General features: G+C 33.3%; 1 protein-coding gene across 5 annotated transcripts in view; it reads right to left on the bottom strand.

The window, feature by feature from the left end:
- Window positions 1–17,699, bottom strand: part of SLC35F5 (solute carrier family 35 member F5) — a 39,240-nt gene that overhangs the window by 17,611 nt on the left and 3,930 nt on the right. For 3 of the 5 annotated variants that reach the window (XR_013359197.1, XM_077861460.1, XM_077861458.1), the window contains exons 4-10: window positions 16,008–16,151; window positions 13,204–13,266; window positions 10,801–10,882; window positions 9,831–10,021; window positions 5,137–5,218; window positions 4,417–4,504; window positions 2,083–2,147 (exon numbers count right to left, since the gene is read on the bottom strand). Coding sequence is in view for 4 of the 5 variants with exons in the window: in XM_077861460.1 (XP_077717586.1) it covers window positions 2,083–2,147; window positions 4,417–4,504; window positions 5,137–5,218; window positions 9,831–10,021; window positions 10,801–10,882; window positions 13,204–13,266; window positions 16,008–16,151 (715 nt within the window). In the remaining variant the exon portion in view is untranslated. Of the gene's footprint in view, window positions 1–2,082; window positions 2,148–3,816; window positions 4,041–4,416; window positions 4,505–5,136; window positions 5,219–9,830; window positions 10,022–10,800; window positions 10,883–13,203; window positions 13,267–16,007; window positions 16,152–17,699 lie in introns of those variants that run through there. The other 2 variants (XM_077861461.1, XM_077861459.1) reach the window with 2 other exon arrangements.

Raw genomic sequence — 17,699 nt, 5'->3', positions numbered from 1 at the left:
ATTTTATTTATTCATGAGATACACACACACAGAGGCAGACACACAGGCAGAGGGAAAAGCAGGCTCCATGCAGGGAGCCCGATGCAGGACTTGATCTCCAGACCCTGGGATCACAACGTGAGCCAAAGGCAGACGCTCAACCACTGAACCACCCAGGTGTCCCTAAACACAGTATTATTTATTCTCTAGTGGTTTCATTTTATAAAGCTCGTATAATAATTAAAATCAAGAACTCCCTTGAAAACTGCAAACACATTACTTATACTTTTTAATGTTCTAAAATATCTAATATAATACAGGCTTTATAGTACAGGCATAATAAATACTGATTCTCTTAATGTGTTAACTCACTCTCAAAAACATTTAAGTAAGCCTTTAAAAACAGTTAAATTAATGTGCTGTCTGCCAAGTGACCACACTTAATACTTTAATTATCCAAAAGTCCAGTGTTTTATGAAATCTTATCTTTTAATTTTAAAACATTTTTTAAAAAGCAAAAAGAAAGCCTATCAAAAAAAATCTCACACATACACAACAAATACATGTATTGTTTTACATATACAAAGCTGTTCTTAGAAAGAGGAGAAGATGATATAGTGATATAGTTCAAGGCATGGCTGGCTCACTGGGCAGTGACCAGGGATAGTTTAGAAAGCACCTTTCCATTCAACAAACTTTAAATATTTAAACAAAATATCCATAAGGAAGTCATTAAACTGGGTTCTGATTATTTTTGTTTTGGTTTAATCTAAACAACAGATCAAAACTGTGTATGCACCATAGCAGTAAATGTTGCAGGCAAGAAGCATGAGTGAATCACAAAATTTGTGGGTGCAAGTTTAACAGAAACAGGGTATCTGCATAGTCTCAAAGTATCTCCCTACAAGATGCTTACTACTTACAAACAAAAAAATTAGTAACTTTACACTGGAGCAACCTGGCAGACACCATCTTAAAATTAACTAGTCACTTGTAACGGAACAACATCTTGTGCCTTCTGATACAATGTGCTAATACAATGTGCTAATACAATGTGCTAATGTGCTACTGATACACTTCCATGGCATTCTTACCAAAAGTACACAACATACTTATGGTTCCTTATGGTTAAGGAAGTACCAGACAAACCAAAAGTGAGGAACATTCCACAAAACAACTGGAACGGTATCCCTTAAAAGTGTTAAGGATATAAAAACCCAAAAAGAAAAACAAAAACAAAAGAAGACTGAGGGGGGATCCCTGGGTGGCTTGGCGGTTTGGCGCCTGCCTTTGGTGCAGGGCACGATCCTGGAGTCCCAGGATCGAGTCCCATGTCGGGCTCCTTGCATGGAGCTTGCTTCTCCCTCTGCCTGTATCTCTGCCTCTCTCTCTCTATGTCTATCATGAATAAATAAATAAAAATCTTAAAAAAAAAAAAAAAAAAAAAAGACGACGACTGAGGGACAGTTCCAGATTAAAGGAAACTAAAGAGACATGAAAACTAACTGCAACAAGTGATACTGGGGTAGAAAAAGAACATTAGAGGAAAAAAAGGTGAGATTTGAAAAGGATATACAGACTAAATAACTTAATTATCATCAACGTTGGGGCGACAGGGTGGTTCAGTTGGTTAAACGATCACTTGATTTTGGCTCAGGTCATGATGTCAGAGTTGTAAGACTGAGCCCACATCAGGGTTGGCACTGGGCATGAAGCCTGCTTCAGATTCTCTCCTTCCCTCTCCCTCTTGTCCCTCCTCAGGCTCCCTCCCTCTCCTCTAAAAAAAAAAAAAAAAAAAAAATATATATATATATATATATATATATATATATATATATATTATAATCAATGTTAATTCCTGGTTTTTATAACTGTACTGCAGTTATGTACCTAGCAGAGAATCTGAGTGAAGGCTACATGGGAATTCTGTGAACTATTTTTGAAATTTTTTACATTATTTCCAAAGGAAAAGTTTCAAAAAGGCCCCATTTAGTGCCTACCGTGTGTGTGTGCACACACATGCACACAAGGACACAAATAATGACATGTACAAAATCTTCTTGTATACTCTTAAGAGAAAGAATGTGGAGTCACAGTACTTACCTATTGTATCTCTTCCAGCAGATTTTTCAGACCCTGACAAGTTTACCAGCACAACACCTCCAATGCTATGAGAATAACAGTAATACTGATGAGCAAATAATAAATTCCTTAAAGGAGCTAATAATAAAGATAAAAATTATTTATAAGCGATGTAGACTACTCTCAAAGTAGGGTAAAACTATATCTGTCAAAGAATTTAGTGATTTAATTAATAATATCTAACAATATTAACAGGACAGTGTAAGTGCTATACTTGTATTCATTTAATTCAAAATGTACAAATTACCTCATAAAAAGGTACTGTTTAGTATAAAACTACTATTTTATAAAATTACCATTTTATACTAATGTACAAACATACAAAGTAACTTGACCAAAATCACTTAGCTGGGACTGGAACTCAGCCAGTCTGCTTCTAGGTAAGTATTCTTACCTCCTATGCTACCTACTGCCTTTCAGTTAAGGAAGTAACCAACTTGTCAGTCCTCTTCCAAACTTTTTTTTTTTTTTTGAAGATATACATATAGTATATCCACACTAGCAGTAGCACTAACTCTTGCCTACCGGTAAAATCTAAAATAGCAAAAAACTCTCCTTAAATATTTAAAATGATTAAATTAATTAAATTAATGGATGAAAAAAGACTGAATTAAAAGTGTAGAGAAATCAGAGATCATTCATTCAACTGTTATTTATTGAAAAAAAAAGTTTTTAATTTGTATTTGTTGAGCTAAGTACCATGTTACAGCAGCAAACAAAACAGATTTGGTTCCTGTTCTCACAGAGCTTATATCATCTTTCTATTTCCATGCATCTTGTAATTGTACATACTTTTAAAGCAGATAAAATAGTGCTAATTTTTTTTAAAGCCAGTCTAATTCTTTCATCTAATGATCCAAAAACCTAAGTGGCATGGGAGAGGAATATTTTTAAAAAAATTTTTTCCCTTAAAAAAAAAAAAAAAAAAATTTTTTTCCCTTAATGGAATTACAGCATCATTCAAATTTAGTCCTTATGTTAAGTATTCAAATGTCTCAAATATTATAATTTTTTGTTAATTATTGAGCACCCATAGCATACTAGAAATTAGAAGTTTTAATTCCATTTAGATAATAATAATCACAACGACTAAATATATTGAGCACTTAATATACACCAGACACTGTTACAAGCGGTTTAGAAGTTTTAACTCATTTAATCCTCATAAGAATCCTTTGAGACAAATCTTACTAGTATTCCCAACTTACAGGTGAGGAAACTGTGACACTGACAAGAAACTTGCTCCAAATCGCAAAACTAGTAATATGGAAGCAGGATTAAATTCCAGGTAGTTTACATGGAGGCTACACTTTTTTTTGTCTCTCGATTGATGAAGTGAGACTTTTTAGCTTTTTGCCAAGTACACCTCAGTCCCCATGATAATCATTTTTTATATACATTTCCACCAAATGTTAAAACGAGGCTGGAAAGTAGATATTATAATCATTTTCTCATTAAGAAACTCTCAGAGAGTTTAAGGGACCTGACAGAAACAAAGAACAAAAGCCCTGATTTAAACCCAGATCTGACAGTTAAACATTACTCTATTAAATCATTCTATTACCTTCTCTGATTCTGCTTTCTTTTCAGTAAAAACAACAGCTTTATCAAACCGACACATCTTTTTTGAGTACTGCTGGTAAGCAAAGCCCTAGGCTAGAATGTTGGTGGCACAAATAACTATCAAAAAAAGGCTCTGGCCTTTAAAGGTTTATAAACCGTGAAAAAGACAAGACAAACACACACAAAGTTACATAAAAATAAAAGACTTAAATACAGTTATTGACAATACTGATGTTATACGGTAATGCAAAGTTGCCAACTGATTTATACAGAAAATAACTGAAGTATCACTTGAGGCTGAGTCAATCAGAGAAGACTGCATGTTTGACTTCCAGAAACAGAAGTAAAACCCAAAACTGAAACAAAAAAGGGAATTTGTTTTAGGAAAAGGAAATAGGAACTTGGAAGGTAATGAGGGTTAAGTTGCCACATTATATCAAACATAAGAATCAGTACAATATATAGTATTATACTGTCTGTCCTCCTATGAATGGGAGCCAAAGCTGCCTTGGGGTTCCTTCCCTCCAGTTACTCTCCCCCAAGACCATTGAGAAAACTAGTTAAGGATGTGACACAGGCTGAGTAGCATGATGTCCATTTAAACCTACTTTTATCATCTTTCTCTGCCTATTTAGTATACTATAATATATATTATCCTATGTCACTACCAGAAAAAATTTTAAACATCATATTTTTAAGCAGAAATAACTAGCTATTATGCTATGTTCTTACCTTAAAATTACAGCTAATAGTTTAGAAAGAGTAAATCTATCTCCACTATTACTTGGAAACACTGCAGCAAGAATTAAGGTAAAAAGTCCTAGAAAGAAAAAAGATTCATCAGTTTAAATACTGTCAAAATACAGCCTTTAAACTAAATCATGTTTATTTCAACAATACAGATAGAATATATCCCTATTTACTGTAAACTAATAAGACAGTTAAATTCAGCACTCAGAGTAGCATTATGACTTCATCATAATCAAGCATGTGTGCTCAAGTTATTTTTATAGCTTCAAAAATACTTTTCCTCTCCCAGATTAGTAAGGTGATTCGATTTTTAAAATAAAACATCTTTCACAGGGTAAATTATGGTTCTGAAATAAGCAATTACATCTAGCCAAAGGGTCTAGAAAAAGAGCTTCAGAAAGAATATGTGAAAGGAATGACAACTACAATACAACGAACCAGTCTATAAAAACTTTAAATACTGTTAAATAAAAAATACCATAAAATAAGCAAAGGAATATAAATAGCACAAGGCCACAGCATAAAACTACAAATATCATATAGTTCCAATGCACTAATGTACACTAGAATGAATGTAATAATTTGTAATAAGATAAAAATGTACGTGTTTATGTTTATATGTACATATATACATATACATATATATATAAAAACAAAAATAGTTCTCAATTTATAATGTAGATTTGAAGACAAATTTCTTACCAGAAGTTGAGGATAAAATATTAACTATAGCAACCTGTGTGTCTGAAAGTGCTTCTTGATACGACAAATTTGCCAGAAACCACTAAAAAAAAGAAAACAAAGGGAAACCTAATGAATGACATGCTTATATCTGTCCTAATTTATAGGCCCCTCCTCTTTTTCCTCCCTAAATACTTTAACATAAGAGCTTTTAAAAAGTTGCTTTCTATTGAAAAATCACAGGCTTAAAAAGAGAGCATTTATAATTAGATCTAAGATCTTTGCTATTCAATTTCCCTTAAGAAATGAACAATAGTTGGTTAAAATTAGCATTCAGGTTTTTTTAAAAATGAGGATAAAACAATATCAAATCAATTTTAAAATTTGCTGTATCCAAGCATTTCTAGCATTCTATTAAAGTTTATCTAAACCAAATTTAAATTTGAGGAAATTCTCAAATATTAAAATATGTACAGATGAATACAGCACGATGAGAAATCTATTGAGCAAGATGACACCTATGGGGATGAATCAAAATAGCTAGCTAGGTAGACTGATACATAGAAGGACATAAGCACTTTGGAAATTTAAAAATGTCCAATGAAAACTGTTAATTTGCTAGCTATTTATGATTGTTTCTCTGATTCTCAGTTTGGAGACACAATACAAAGAGTTTTCATAACTGGATGTAATTAGAGGAAATTTTCTAGTTACAAGGATTATTTTCTTTTCTTTTGCTCATCTAGGCAAAGATATTCTTATATTCTCAATATTGTGCCTAATGTGATTTAAGGAATAAGAAAGATGACTTCTTTTTTATGATGCCTGGTGTAGGTGTGTGGGAGGGGTTGCAAAATTCATTTATTTTGATATTAGATATTCTAATACATATTACCACAACTCACTCATTTTCCTGTCGATGATACTTCTTGACTATTTCAAACAATGCTACTATGAACATTCTGGTGCATGCCTCCTGGTGCACATGTGCTCGAGTGTCACTAATATATACACTAAGAGGCAGACTGCTGAGTCAACCAAAGTACCAAAGTAAATTTACTGCTTATCTGCTTTTGGCATCACTGATATTTAAACATATTCATACTCCACAGAGGAATCCATCCTCTCTTAAGAGAGGGACATCTTTTGATCTGTCTCAGAACTTGTAGTTAAGTACTATAATTATTAGCATTTACATTTCAGCTAAGCAACAAAGACATAGAGCACTGCTAGAAGGTAGCAGATAGCTGAGTTTAGTCAATTCTATTTAGTCTATACTGTACTCAAGATGAAAGCCAGGGTAAAAGTATGGTAAAGTGATTCTGACACCATCACTAGACCTCTGACTTCCTAGGCAATTTCACTGGACTTTCTAAACAAGAAAATGAGGTAGCAATCTAAGATGAACAATACCAAACATATATGAGGTGCTAGAAAAAAGGTAGAAGATTCTGCTCTTAATTATCTTTTGGAGACTTATATACAAGAACAAATAATACTTATAGGGTGATAATTAGTTTTCTTGACCCACTGTCCTTACAACTTTCACACATAAATACTGTGCTCATTTTCCAAACAATCTTACTGGTCTCTGCTACTACACGATAAAAAAATAAAGACAGATCATTCAGGTAACAGCCATTCAAAAATCACAAGAAATCATCATTACCTATAAACTCTGGAAAGACCACCCTATTCTACACCCTATTATACACGGCACTCTCATTACAAAAGAAGACCCATCTCAATTATTCTCCAAAAATTAACCTTACAGTGTTTCCTTTCATTATTCCACAGTTGAGGACAACCATTTATAGTAAATAGTCTATCACAAATAATTTATATATTTTATTATTTCATGAGTGGTAGATTATTTGAAAATTATCATAAAAAATATTCTAGGTAAACACTGTATGACCTAAATTCTATTCTACAGAGAAAAATTAAAACATCATAAGCCCTAACAAGACAAAAGATATTCAAGGAGGACTGGCAAATGCAGTAATCATGAACTCCTACACTGTACAATACATTAGCCACTAACCACATGTAGCTACTAAAGAACTGAAATGTGTCTAGTCCAAATCGAAATGTTTAGCAACTAAAATTGAAATAAAAACTGAAATTGAAATGAAATGGAAACTGAAATAAAGTAGGAAATGAAATGCTTAGAATATTTCAGTACTAAAAAAATATAAACTATCTCATCAATAAATTTTATATCAAAATATTTCATATATAGTGAGTTAAATAAAAATATAGTATTAAAATTAATGTGTTTAACTTTTTTTTAATTTAAATTAAATTTGCCAACCTATAACATCCAGTGCTCATCCCATCAAGTGCCCTCCTTAGTGCCTGTCCCCCAACTTTTTTTCCCTAATATTTTTATTTATTCATTCATGACAGACACACACACACACATACACACACAGGCAGAGACACAGGCAGAGGGAGAAGCAGGCTCCATGCAGGGAGCCTGACGTGGGACTCCATCCCGGGTCTCCAGGATCACACCCAGGGCCGAAGGTGGCGCCAAGCTGCTGGCCACTGGAGCTGCCCTGTCCCCCAACTTTTTAAAAAATTTTAAAAATGTAATTAGAAGTTTTTTTCTAATTGTAGAAAATTCAAAAATACATAAGACACCTGCATTGAGGCTCATATTATACTTCTATTGAACAGTACTGCTCTAAACCGCATCAGAGCTTATCATTCTTAAGTTAGGTTTCCAAAAAGCTATATACCTGGACTATATTACTCTTTCTAAAGAAATGCCTTTACTAAAGACTAAAATAGTTTTCTACTCTTATAACTTATTAGAAGTTTTTTTTTTCTTTTTAAGACTACTGAAGGTGGAAGCACCCAAGTGCAGATCAACGATGAATAAACAAACTGTAGTATATATCTGTACAGTGAAATGGTACTTATCCTTTAAAAGTTCTAAAAAAATAAAGAAAAAGTTCTGACACATGCTATAAGGATGAAGCCTGAAGACTTTATGCTGAGATAAGCCAGTCATAAAAGGAAAAACAGTCTATAATTCCACACACACAAGGTACAGAGCAGTCAAGTTCACAGATACAGAAAGTAGAATGCTGGTTGTCAGAGGCTAGGGGAAAGGAGAATTATTGAATGAATATACAATTTCAGTTTTGCAGGGTGAAAATGTTCTGTTGATAGATGGTGGTGGTCACACAACAGTGTGAATGTACCTAATGCCACTCAGCTGTACACTTAAAAATAGTTAAAATGAAAAAAAAAAAGGTTAAGACGGCAAATTTTATAGCATGTATATTTTTACCACAATTTTTTAAAGGGCTTTTAATATGCACATATCTATTTGTAAATCGGCACATTATATGGAATAGTACCTATGTATTTATGTAATATATTCTCTCAGAGTAGTGAGTTGCAACAAAGTTTGCTTTATCCAATGAAGGAAAATATTAACTTTTAATAGGCCATAAGCTGCATAATTGAGGTTTTCCTTTTACCAATTTGCCTAGAGATGAACTGCATGCTCATTTGAAGTAGCTTTCTTCCTTTAAATTGGACTTCCTGATATAGTCATCCCATTCCACAGTCAGCTTCCTTCCAACACACACATACTACCCGTTTAATTTCTTATCTTTTCTACTTTGTTTTTGACTTTTACTATGTAGATGCTTTTATTATTCTTCAAGTCTCATTTGAAAATTAGGTAACATATGATAAATCTTAGTCATGCCTTACATTCATTTAAAACAAGCAAACAAAAATAATAGCATAATCCAAATGTATGAGCCTTTAATTTTAGTATGTATGTAATTATCATAACTCACCAAAATTTTTTCTGATATTAACCAAGGTATCACTCAACTAGATGTTATTCAGGAAGAGAATGGAAAAAAATGGGCTATGCAATCAGGCAAAACTGTAGTAAAATAATCTTATCATCAAGCTAATGATACTGACATTAGCACTGTATTATCTGGTGTTTAAAAAAGCTCAGTATAAATTTAAATCTTTTTTTTTTAAAGATTTTATTTATTCATGAGAGAGAGAGAGAGAGAGAGAGAGAGGGAGGGAGGGAGGGAGAAGCAGGCTCCATGCAGGGAGCCTGATGTGGGGACTAGATCCCAGGTCCCCAGGATCACACCACGGCGAAAGGCTGGGCCACCGGGGCTGCCCTAAATTTAAATCTTAAAGGCTCATATAAACAACCTTGGATTAGGCTGCTTTCAATGGCATATATAGGAAAGAGCCCTGAAATTCATTAACAAATTCTAAACTTCAGTTTCCACTAACTCAGACAAGTCTAATCCCAGTTTATTGCAAAATAATATTTGCTGTATGATTATTCTATGTGAAATCTTTAGCACATTTTTAGTTTCTACATTAACATAATAGAAAAGCTATTAACAATACAAGAAATTCTGTAGAAATGTTTCGAGTACTTGCTAAAATATCTGACCACATTTACACAAATTTTCTATACTACTACAAAACCACTTATTTGACAAAATCAATGCATACGGTAAACTCTTATCTCGATATTTTCTAGCCTTTGTATATATCAGTGTAAAATAACTATTAATTATTCTTATGGCCAGATAGCTGAGTTTTAAAGTTACGATTAAGCAACCTAAAAGTGCTATGCTTCAATAGCATACTGCTGGTATGTATATACCATCTTAAAATTCAAGTTCTAAACATATAAGAAAGAGAAGACCTACCACAAAGCAAAAAAAAAAGCTAATTTTTGCTACTTGAGTTGTAGTAAGTTTCCCCACAGTTTTGAGTAAGGATTCTTGTTCTTTCACAGTAGGATATGACATGCGAGACAACTTAGCTTCCAATGCATGGCTTGATGGAAGCTGCCGAATCTCCATGATATTACTGAACCTTACACGAGACTTTTTGGGAGCTTAAAAGGAAAAGTACAATACAAAATCATTAACGTCTCCCCTCACATCCAATAAAAGTCACAAGTTTTAATTTACTGATAAATGCATATTCTTTAATTCATATATGATCAGACTTGGACAGCAAAGAAAAACCAGAGGTTTTTTTTTTTTTTTTTTTTTAAACCAGAGTTTTATTATTACCTGGGGCAGCTCTGCTCAAAGAGTTAACAGAAAAAACATTTTCATCCATAAAAATGTTTTAAAGGTTTTAAAATGAGACCAATATTCAAAGAAGGGTTTGGCAATTGTGTACATACACAACTGCCTAGCTCAGGATTATACTATGATTATTGTTTTAGCATTTATGGTAAAAATTTTATGTGGATTTTTCTTCCTACTCAATTTACGAGAATTATGTTCCTGGTCAAGAATGCTTAACATTCCCCTAGAGGTCCATTCTTTGCAAGAGAATATTATGGATAAATACTGTGCTTACACTGAAGCTGACATTCTTTACTCCATTCACAGAACCAACAAAACTATTAGGAGCCTCAAATGGCACGGTTGAAGAAAATATTGTTAATATTTTATTTTTATGATGAAACCATAGGGATTTCTGATAGTTGGAAATTATTTCTGGTTTAATTAATAAAAACTTCTGGTCAAACTTCTGGAAGACAAGCCAAGCCAATACCACACAGAAAAGAAAAAAATGCCAGGTTATCCCAGTCAACCCATAAAATCACTAAGTTTGAGGATGGCTTAAATTCTAAGTTATAAAATTCTAAGTTTTGCTTACTTTTTTCAGCATCAATGTTTGTGTTCTCAGGTTTTTCACTTGGAATATCATGAAATTTCACAGGAACATACAGAGGTTCACTCTAGAATGTAACAAAAACACAAACAAATATAAACAGCAAGTATAATAGCTGATATACTGGCTAAAATTTAAATTGATGCCATTTTGATGGCAAACACCACTCAAAACACAGCTGTCCACCACGTTTACACAGAATTTTTCCAAAATGTATCAAACAGCATTGGTACATTATATATTAAACATTTAAATGTCATAAAACCAGACCTCTTTCAAGCGAACAGATTATCTCCAATTCCTTTTCATTTATTTTTTTTTTCATTTATTCTTTTAACAAATACATGCTGAGCTTCTACTATGTCAGAAACTGTTCTAGATCCTAAGGGATATAAGACTGAAAGAAGACAAAATCTCTGCCCTTGATGATGGTGTAATTTAAAGGTGAAGGCAGACAATGAAGAGACTATCAAGATAATATGTGTATGTATTTGTCAAATTGTTTCTTCTTACTACTTTAGATTCAACTAAAGATTAAGATTCCTGAAAACCATTACAGGATTAATAGGTAAAAAAAAAAGGGCCACCACTTATCAGTTCTTACAATGTACCAGTTACCAACTCCGGGGCAGTTAAATATGTCTTTCTCTTTAGTCCTCATGATAAGCTCATAAAATGGTATTTTAAAAAACTCCCCTAGGAACAGAAATATAATCAAGTAGTAGACAACAGAATTGCCAGGTTTATCTAACCAAGCTCTCAAGGTTTTTGTTTTTAAGTGGTTCTGAATTCCTCTACTGTTTTTATAAATGTTCTTTAAATAATCTATATTTAAGGCACAATTCTCCAACTAGGCTGTTTCTTAAATTAACAAAAAGTGTTTTTTATTTAATTTTCTTTTAGCTTTTGGCATAGAACTCTGCCAATGAAAACTATTCAGTAAATGAAGAGGCAACAGGATCTGAAAACAGACACAGTCTCTTCATTACACTGAACTTCTCATTAAAGCATTTGGCCTAGAACAATTTGACATATCCATCTTACTGGTAATAGCAAGTTAGCAGAAGAGTATTAGAAGAATAGCCTGTCACCTCAACTCTGCCTTCTATACTGACAGAAGCAACTGATATGAATTTTGCTTTCTTAAGATCCCAGAGAAACAGAATGACATCCTCCCTAAGCTTCATAAACTCTTCACAGCATCTGGTAACCTACCTCACATCCAACTATAGTTCTTTTTTTTTCTTTTTTTTTTTTTAAAAATTTTATTTTATTTAATCATGAGAGATACAGAGCAGGAGAGAGAGAGGCAGAGACACAGGCAGAGAGGGAGAAGCAGGCTCCATGCCGGGAGCCCGACGTGGGACTCGATCCCAGATCTCCAGGATCACGCCCTGGGCTGCAGGCGGCGCTAAACCGCTGCGCCACCCAGGCTGCCCCCAACTATAGTTCTAAAAGCCATACATACCAACAAGCCAAAAACTGTATTGGCAATAAGGCCACCAAGCTAATGCTTTATAAACTGGTGTTAGACTTTTGAGTAACTTTAAAATTTTTCTCAGAATGCCACATTTGGAACAATACATTTTAAAGAGGTGCTTTAGTTTTGGTCTTCAAAAAACAAACAAACAAACAAAACAGATTTCTACATACTTTCTCTCCAACTAGATTATAAATGCTGAAAATAAGTGAATATGTTAATTACTTTACTTGCTCACTTATTATCTGTCTCTTCTGCCCCACACATCTCTCACATATTAGAACATAAGCTATATATTTCCAGAGCCTAGAACAAGTGCTTAACACATATTAAGAGCTCTTAGGGATGCCTGAATGGTGCAGTCAGTTGAGCATCTGACTCTTGGTTTAGGCTCAGGTCATGTCGCACATAAGATGGAGTCCTGCATCGGGCTCTCTGCTCAGCAGGAATTCTCCTTCCCTCTCCCTCTGCTCCTCCTGCTCATACTCTCTTTCTCTAAAATAAATAAATAAATAAATTTTTAAAAAGTGCTCTTAAAAATTTATGGAAAAAACCTGTGGAATGAACAATCTGCTTTTATATTCTTAGTGTCAAGCAAGTATATTTGCTTCTAAGTGATAATAATAATGAAACAAAGTGATTAAATTGGTGAGAAACAAACAATAAAGGACTACACCTTAGGATTTTCACTCCTTAACCAATGTCCTCTTCCCCTCTCTCCCCAGAAGGTTGAACTGCTTACTTCTAGGTCCCAGGAAAGAAAGTACCAAATTACAATTCTTACAGAGGGCACTCAATATTAGGATTTATCTACATCCTAATATAGTGGTGTTATAAAGCTATTTCAGTCCTTCCTGTCATGGCTCAACTCTACCCGTTCCACTCCTGATGAGAAAAAAAGCACTTACCAAAGAACTATTCATAGTCGTATCTGTTGTGCAAGCAGCAAAGTAACCTTCAGCATCTGCAAACTACAGATAATAGGACATAAAATTCAATTAAATTCATGTTACAAAGCAAGGCTGCTGTCAGTCACAGCTCAAAGGAATAGAACCAAAAATCCAGAATAGACCTATAGGATCGTAATAGCAGCTAATGCCGAGTGTTCAACCATGCAAGGCAGGTATTATCATCTCTATTTACTGATAAAGAAACAGGCTGAGATTTCATCTAAGTAACAGAGCCAGGGATAAAACCCAAGTCTGTCTAAATATAAAACTTACGACCTTTTCAAAATACTATTATAACATTTCAGATGAAAAGGAAAAGGATGTGGGTTAGTGAAAAAGACAAATAACATCTTAGTGTATTGTGATAAGAGTGATGACATCAAGAGCCCCCTAAATGGATCAATGGACTGGATTATACTTGGAGAACCCTAGGCTAGTGCTGTACAAGCACGTTTTTATTCACCCAGTTACCCTATCATTATCCTTGCTTAAAGTGTGAAGAGGTTAAATAACTTGTTCAAGGTCACTCAATCAGCAAATGACAGAACAAGATTCAAATACCAAAATCCAGGCTCTAAAAAAAATTCCTGTAAGTCAGTAAAAGTCAATATACAAAACCTAACAAACTATAGACAACTCTAAAAAGAATTCTATTGTGCAACAAATATATAAAGAAATACCAAAAGCATGTAGATTAAACAAAATATTATTGTTCACCTATCAAAGTGGTAAACGTGGGGGTTGTGGTAAGGATTCTATCTTAAGCGCTGCTAACACAGATGTGAACTTTAGACGATAATTTAACAGGAGGAGGCAAAAACCTGAAAAATGGCACTATTGTTTTACCCAACAATTATGGTTTGGAGATTTATCCCAAGTAAATAACTATAGGTGTGTATAAAGATATTTCTATTTACTTGTATCAAAAGAAAAGGTGAAAACAATATATCAGGGAAATAAATCAGAAAATTAATTAGAAAAAAGACAGTAACAAATGTTTATGTATTAGCCTAGAGAAGTATTCATGATATATTAAGTGAAAAGTAAAATCAGGTTAGACAATGATATAGACTAAACTTACTTCTACTACAATTTTAAATATATGCACATAAACACATAGCTATAGAAAGTATCAAATCTATATATATATATGGACAGACCAGTCTTATTTCTCATGTTACCATAATTTGTGTTCAACAATGAACATGCATCACTACTACAATTTAAAAAAACTTAGCATTAAAAAATGTTCTAGGAATACTAAATTACACAGAAAGTTGTTCATCACCTACCACTAAGAACAGAAAGCCAATTGTAAAACAGAAAATAATAGTATAGTTTCACTTTTGTAAAAAATAAAATAAAAACACACACACGGAAAAGAATGGCAGGATACATGTCAAAATACTCTGGGGTTATTCCTTGAAAGATGGAATTTACTATTTTCTTCTTTCTGTTCCTCTGTATTTTCTAAATGGTCAATAATATGCACATATTATATACATATGCCCCTAAATGTAATACTATAATATATACGGATTTCTATAATGTATTATTTTTACAAAGTAAAAAATAGAAAGTGTTCATTAGAAAAGATGAGAAATAATACTAGTTTGATGTACAAAAAAATGTATACATAAAAGAAAAAATTAACAGAGAAAGAAAGTATTTGGGAGGAATGGGGAATGAGAATTAGTTATTATTTAATGGGTACAGAGTTTCTGTTTGGGATAATGAAAAAGTGCTAGAGATGGACAGTGGTGATGGCTGCATACCAAAGTGAATGTAGTTAATGCCACTGAACATTTAAAATGTTCACTATATGCCACTATACATTTAAAAATGGTAAAAATTCTAAATTTTGTCATATATACTTTACTACAATAAAAAAAGGAGGTGAAGGAAAAAAAGGATGAAATGGTAAATCTGATGTTATGTATATTCTATCACAATTTTCAAAGAAGAGAAAAGGATGGGACGTCTGCGTGGCTCAGTGGTTGAGCGTGTGCCTTCAGCTGAGAGCGTGATCCCGGGTCCGGGGATCGAGTCCTACATCGGGCTCCCTGCAAGGAGCCGACTTCTCCCTCTGCCTATGTCTCTGCCTCTCTGTTGGTCTCTCATGAATACATAAATAAAATCTTTAAAAATAAATAAATAAGAAAGTGGAAAAAGTTAGAGGCAGTTTTATATTCTTCATTCTCAAAAATTTAGTTTCTACTTGTAGAAGATACTATCACTATATAAATTGCCATTTCTTTCAACACTATGAATCAGCATGTTACGTTACATCATGGAAAGAATATAATTTGGTTAGCCAAACATCTGAAAGATGGCCTGAAATAAGCTATTTTCATTTTAATAAATTAAACCTTTATTTACTTTATTTCTAACAAGCAACTTTACAACTATTAATGATACTCATCAAGTATGCAAATGACCAAAGACTCCAGATATTCTTCACTTTCATCTTCATCTCCACATTAATGATTTGGGCTAGTTCAATATTTTTAACAACTCACAGGATAGTATGAGGTAAGGGAGAGAAAGTGATTATGTACCTCTGATTTCTCATAAGATATTTTGATACCAAGTTGGTTAGAAGAATAAATTTAAAACTTTGGACAAAAGCTTTCTTGTATCATGCTATCCTCACTCACTTAACTAAATAACTTAAAATCTGACTATCCTTCAAGAAAGTAATAACTTTAAACTTTGAAAAAATGAATTCCCTCAACAACAAAAATTTAAAGTCCAAAACTTACAAAAGCAGCATGCTTTCCTCGAAATCCTCTTGTACACTGTTGTCTCCATGGCTTCCAAATAATAAAGCCCAAAAGGTATAGAACAAACATAGATGTTTTTGCAAAGGTGCTGAAGAATGGCTTGTTGTACTGAGTAAAAACATACTGTAGAGGAAAAATTTATATAAACTATGAAATGACTTTAATTATCTCCAACAAAATAAGGCTATCACATTATTTTTAACTCTAAAAGTTCATGTGGAAGGGAGATCAAAAGGGATTACAAAAATATTTTACACTTATTTCTAAACATTATATTTGCTTGTATACAAAGGATAATATTCCCAAGCAAACCAGCACACAACTTACAAAAGAGGTTTTGTTTAACATTCATTAAAAACCTACTGTGCAAGAATATTTGTGCTATGAGCTAAGGAAAAATAAGACAGTTTTTCTTTTCGTGTGTGTGTGTGTGTGTGTGAATGAAAAGTACACAGTATAATATGTTATGTAACACAACAGGGTTATATAGGTTCCATAGGATTACCAAAGGAGAAAGATCATTTTAAGGACTATGGAAGTCTTCTAAGTAAAGGTATTCTGGAGCTGTATGTATAGGGCTGAATAATAGTTCAGAGGAACAGGATAAAGAAAGGCAGTAAAGCAGAATGGTGTATGAATAAAACTGCATGAAATTTTATGTTCTTAGTAAGTTATATAAAATTTAATCCTATATACATTGAAAGGCCCAGAAAAAATGACAATCCAAGGGGAATGGGCACCTATAGAATCCAGATGGTGATCTCTATCATCTGGTAATAAAAGGAACCATAGAATCTTAAATGATCAAATCAAAACATGCAGCCTGGGCCATCTTGCACCAGAAAGCAAATAGGATATTAAAGATTAATAGGGTCATACTGAGAGGACAGTAGAGCCAATCTGAAGAGCCTCCCACTGGTCAAAGATAGTACAGTTTAAGCATTAAAAAGGAGTAACTACAATCGACTGAAACACATCGAATACACAAAAATCCATGGATGTATGATGATACTCTATGGTTACTACTGGAAGTTGCTAAGTAGCATTACTCTAAAACGAACAAAGAATCAAGATTTATGCAACCCTTCCTACAAAAACCATGTTTCAGGATAACTAAACAGTAGTGGTGAAAACCTCTCCTTAAAGAATTCAATTAATAAATGCACAAGGAATGACTCTTAAAAAAAGTCATCATTTCACAATTCCTTTTTTTTTTTTTTTTTTTTTTTTTTTAGCTTTTTTCATTTCACAATTCCTAATGAAATACTCCATCTGGGCAATAATCATATAGATATTTGACTACTACCTAAAAGTTCATGAAAAATTTTATAGTGCAAAAGTTGGCATCACCCAAAGTAAGACTTGCAGCCATTATGTGCCTCATATGTTGTCACATGAAGTACCCAGTACCACCAAGGTATTTTCTTCCTAAAACTGAACCTGAATCAAATCAGGACTTTACAGCTAACTACCATTTTACAAGAAATAAGGGAAAAGGAGGAGCAAGTTAAATGACACTCCAAGGAAACAACCAGCCATATTTGAAGTGGATGTGTTATGGAGTGAACATGTGTGTCCTCCCAAAATTAGTATCTTAAAATTCTAACTCCCAATGTGATGGCATTAGGAGATGGCGCCTTTGGGAGGTGATTAGGTCAAGTGTAGAACCCT

This window comes from Canis aureus, chromosome 20 (assembly GCF_053574225.1).
Source record: "Canis aureus isolate CA01 chromosome 20, VMU_Caureus_v.1.0, whole genome shotgun sequence".
In the NCBI taxonomy this organism is placed as follows: domain Eukaryota; kingdom Metazoa; phylum Chordata; class Mammalia; order Carnivora; family Canidae; genus Canis; species Canis aureus.
This window is presented reverse-complemented; position numbering and strand designations above follow the sequence as displayed.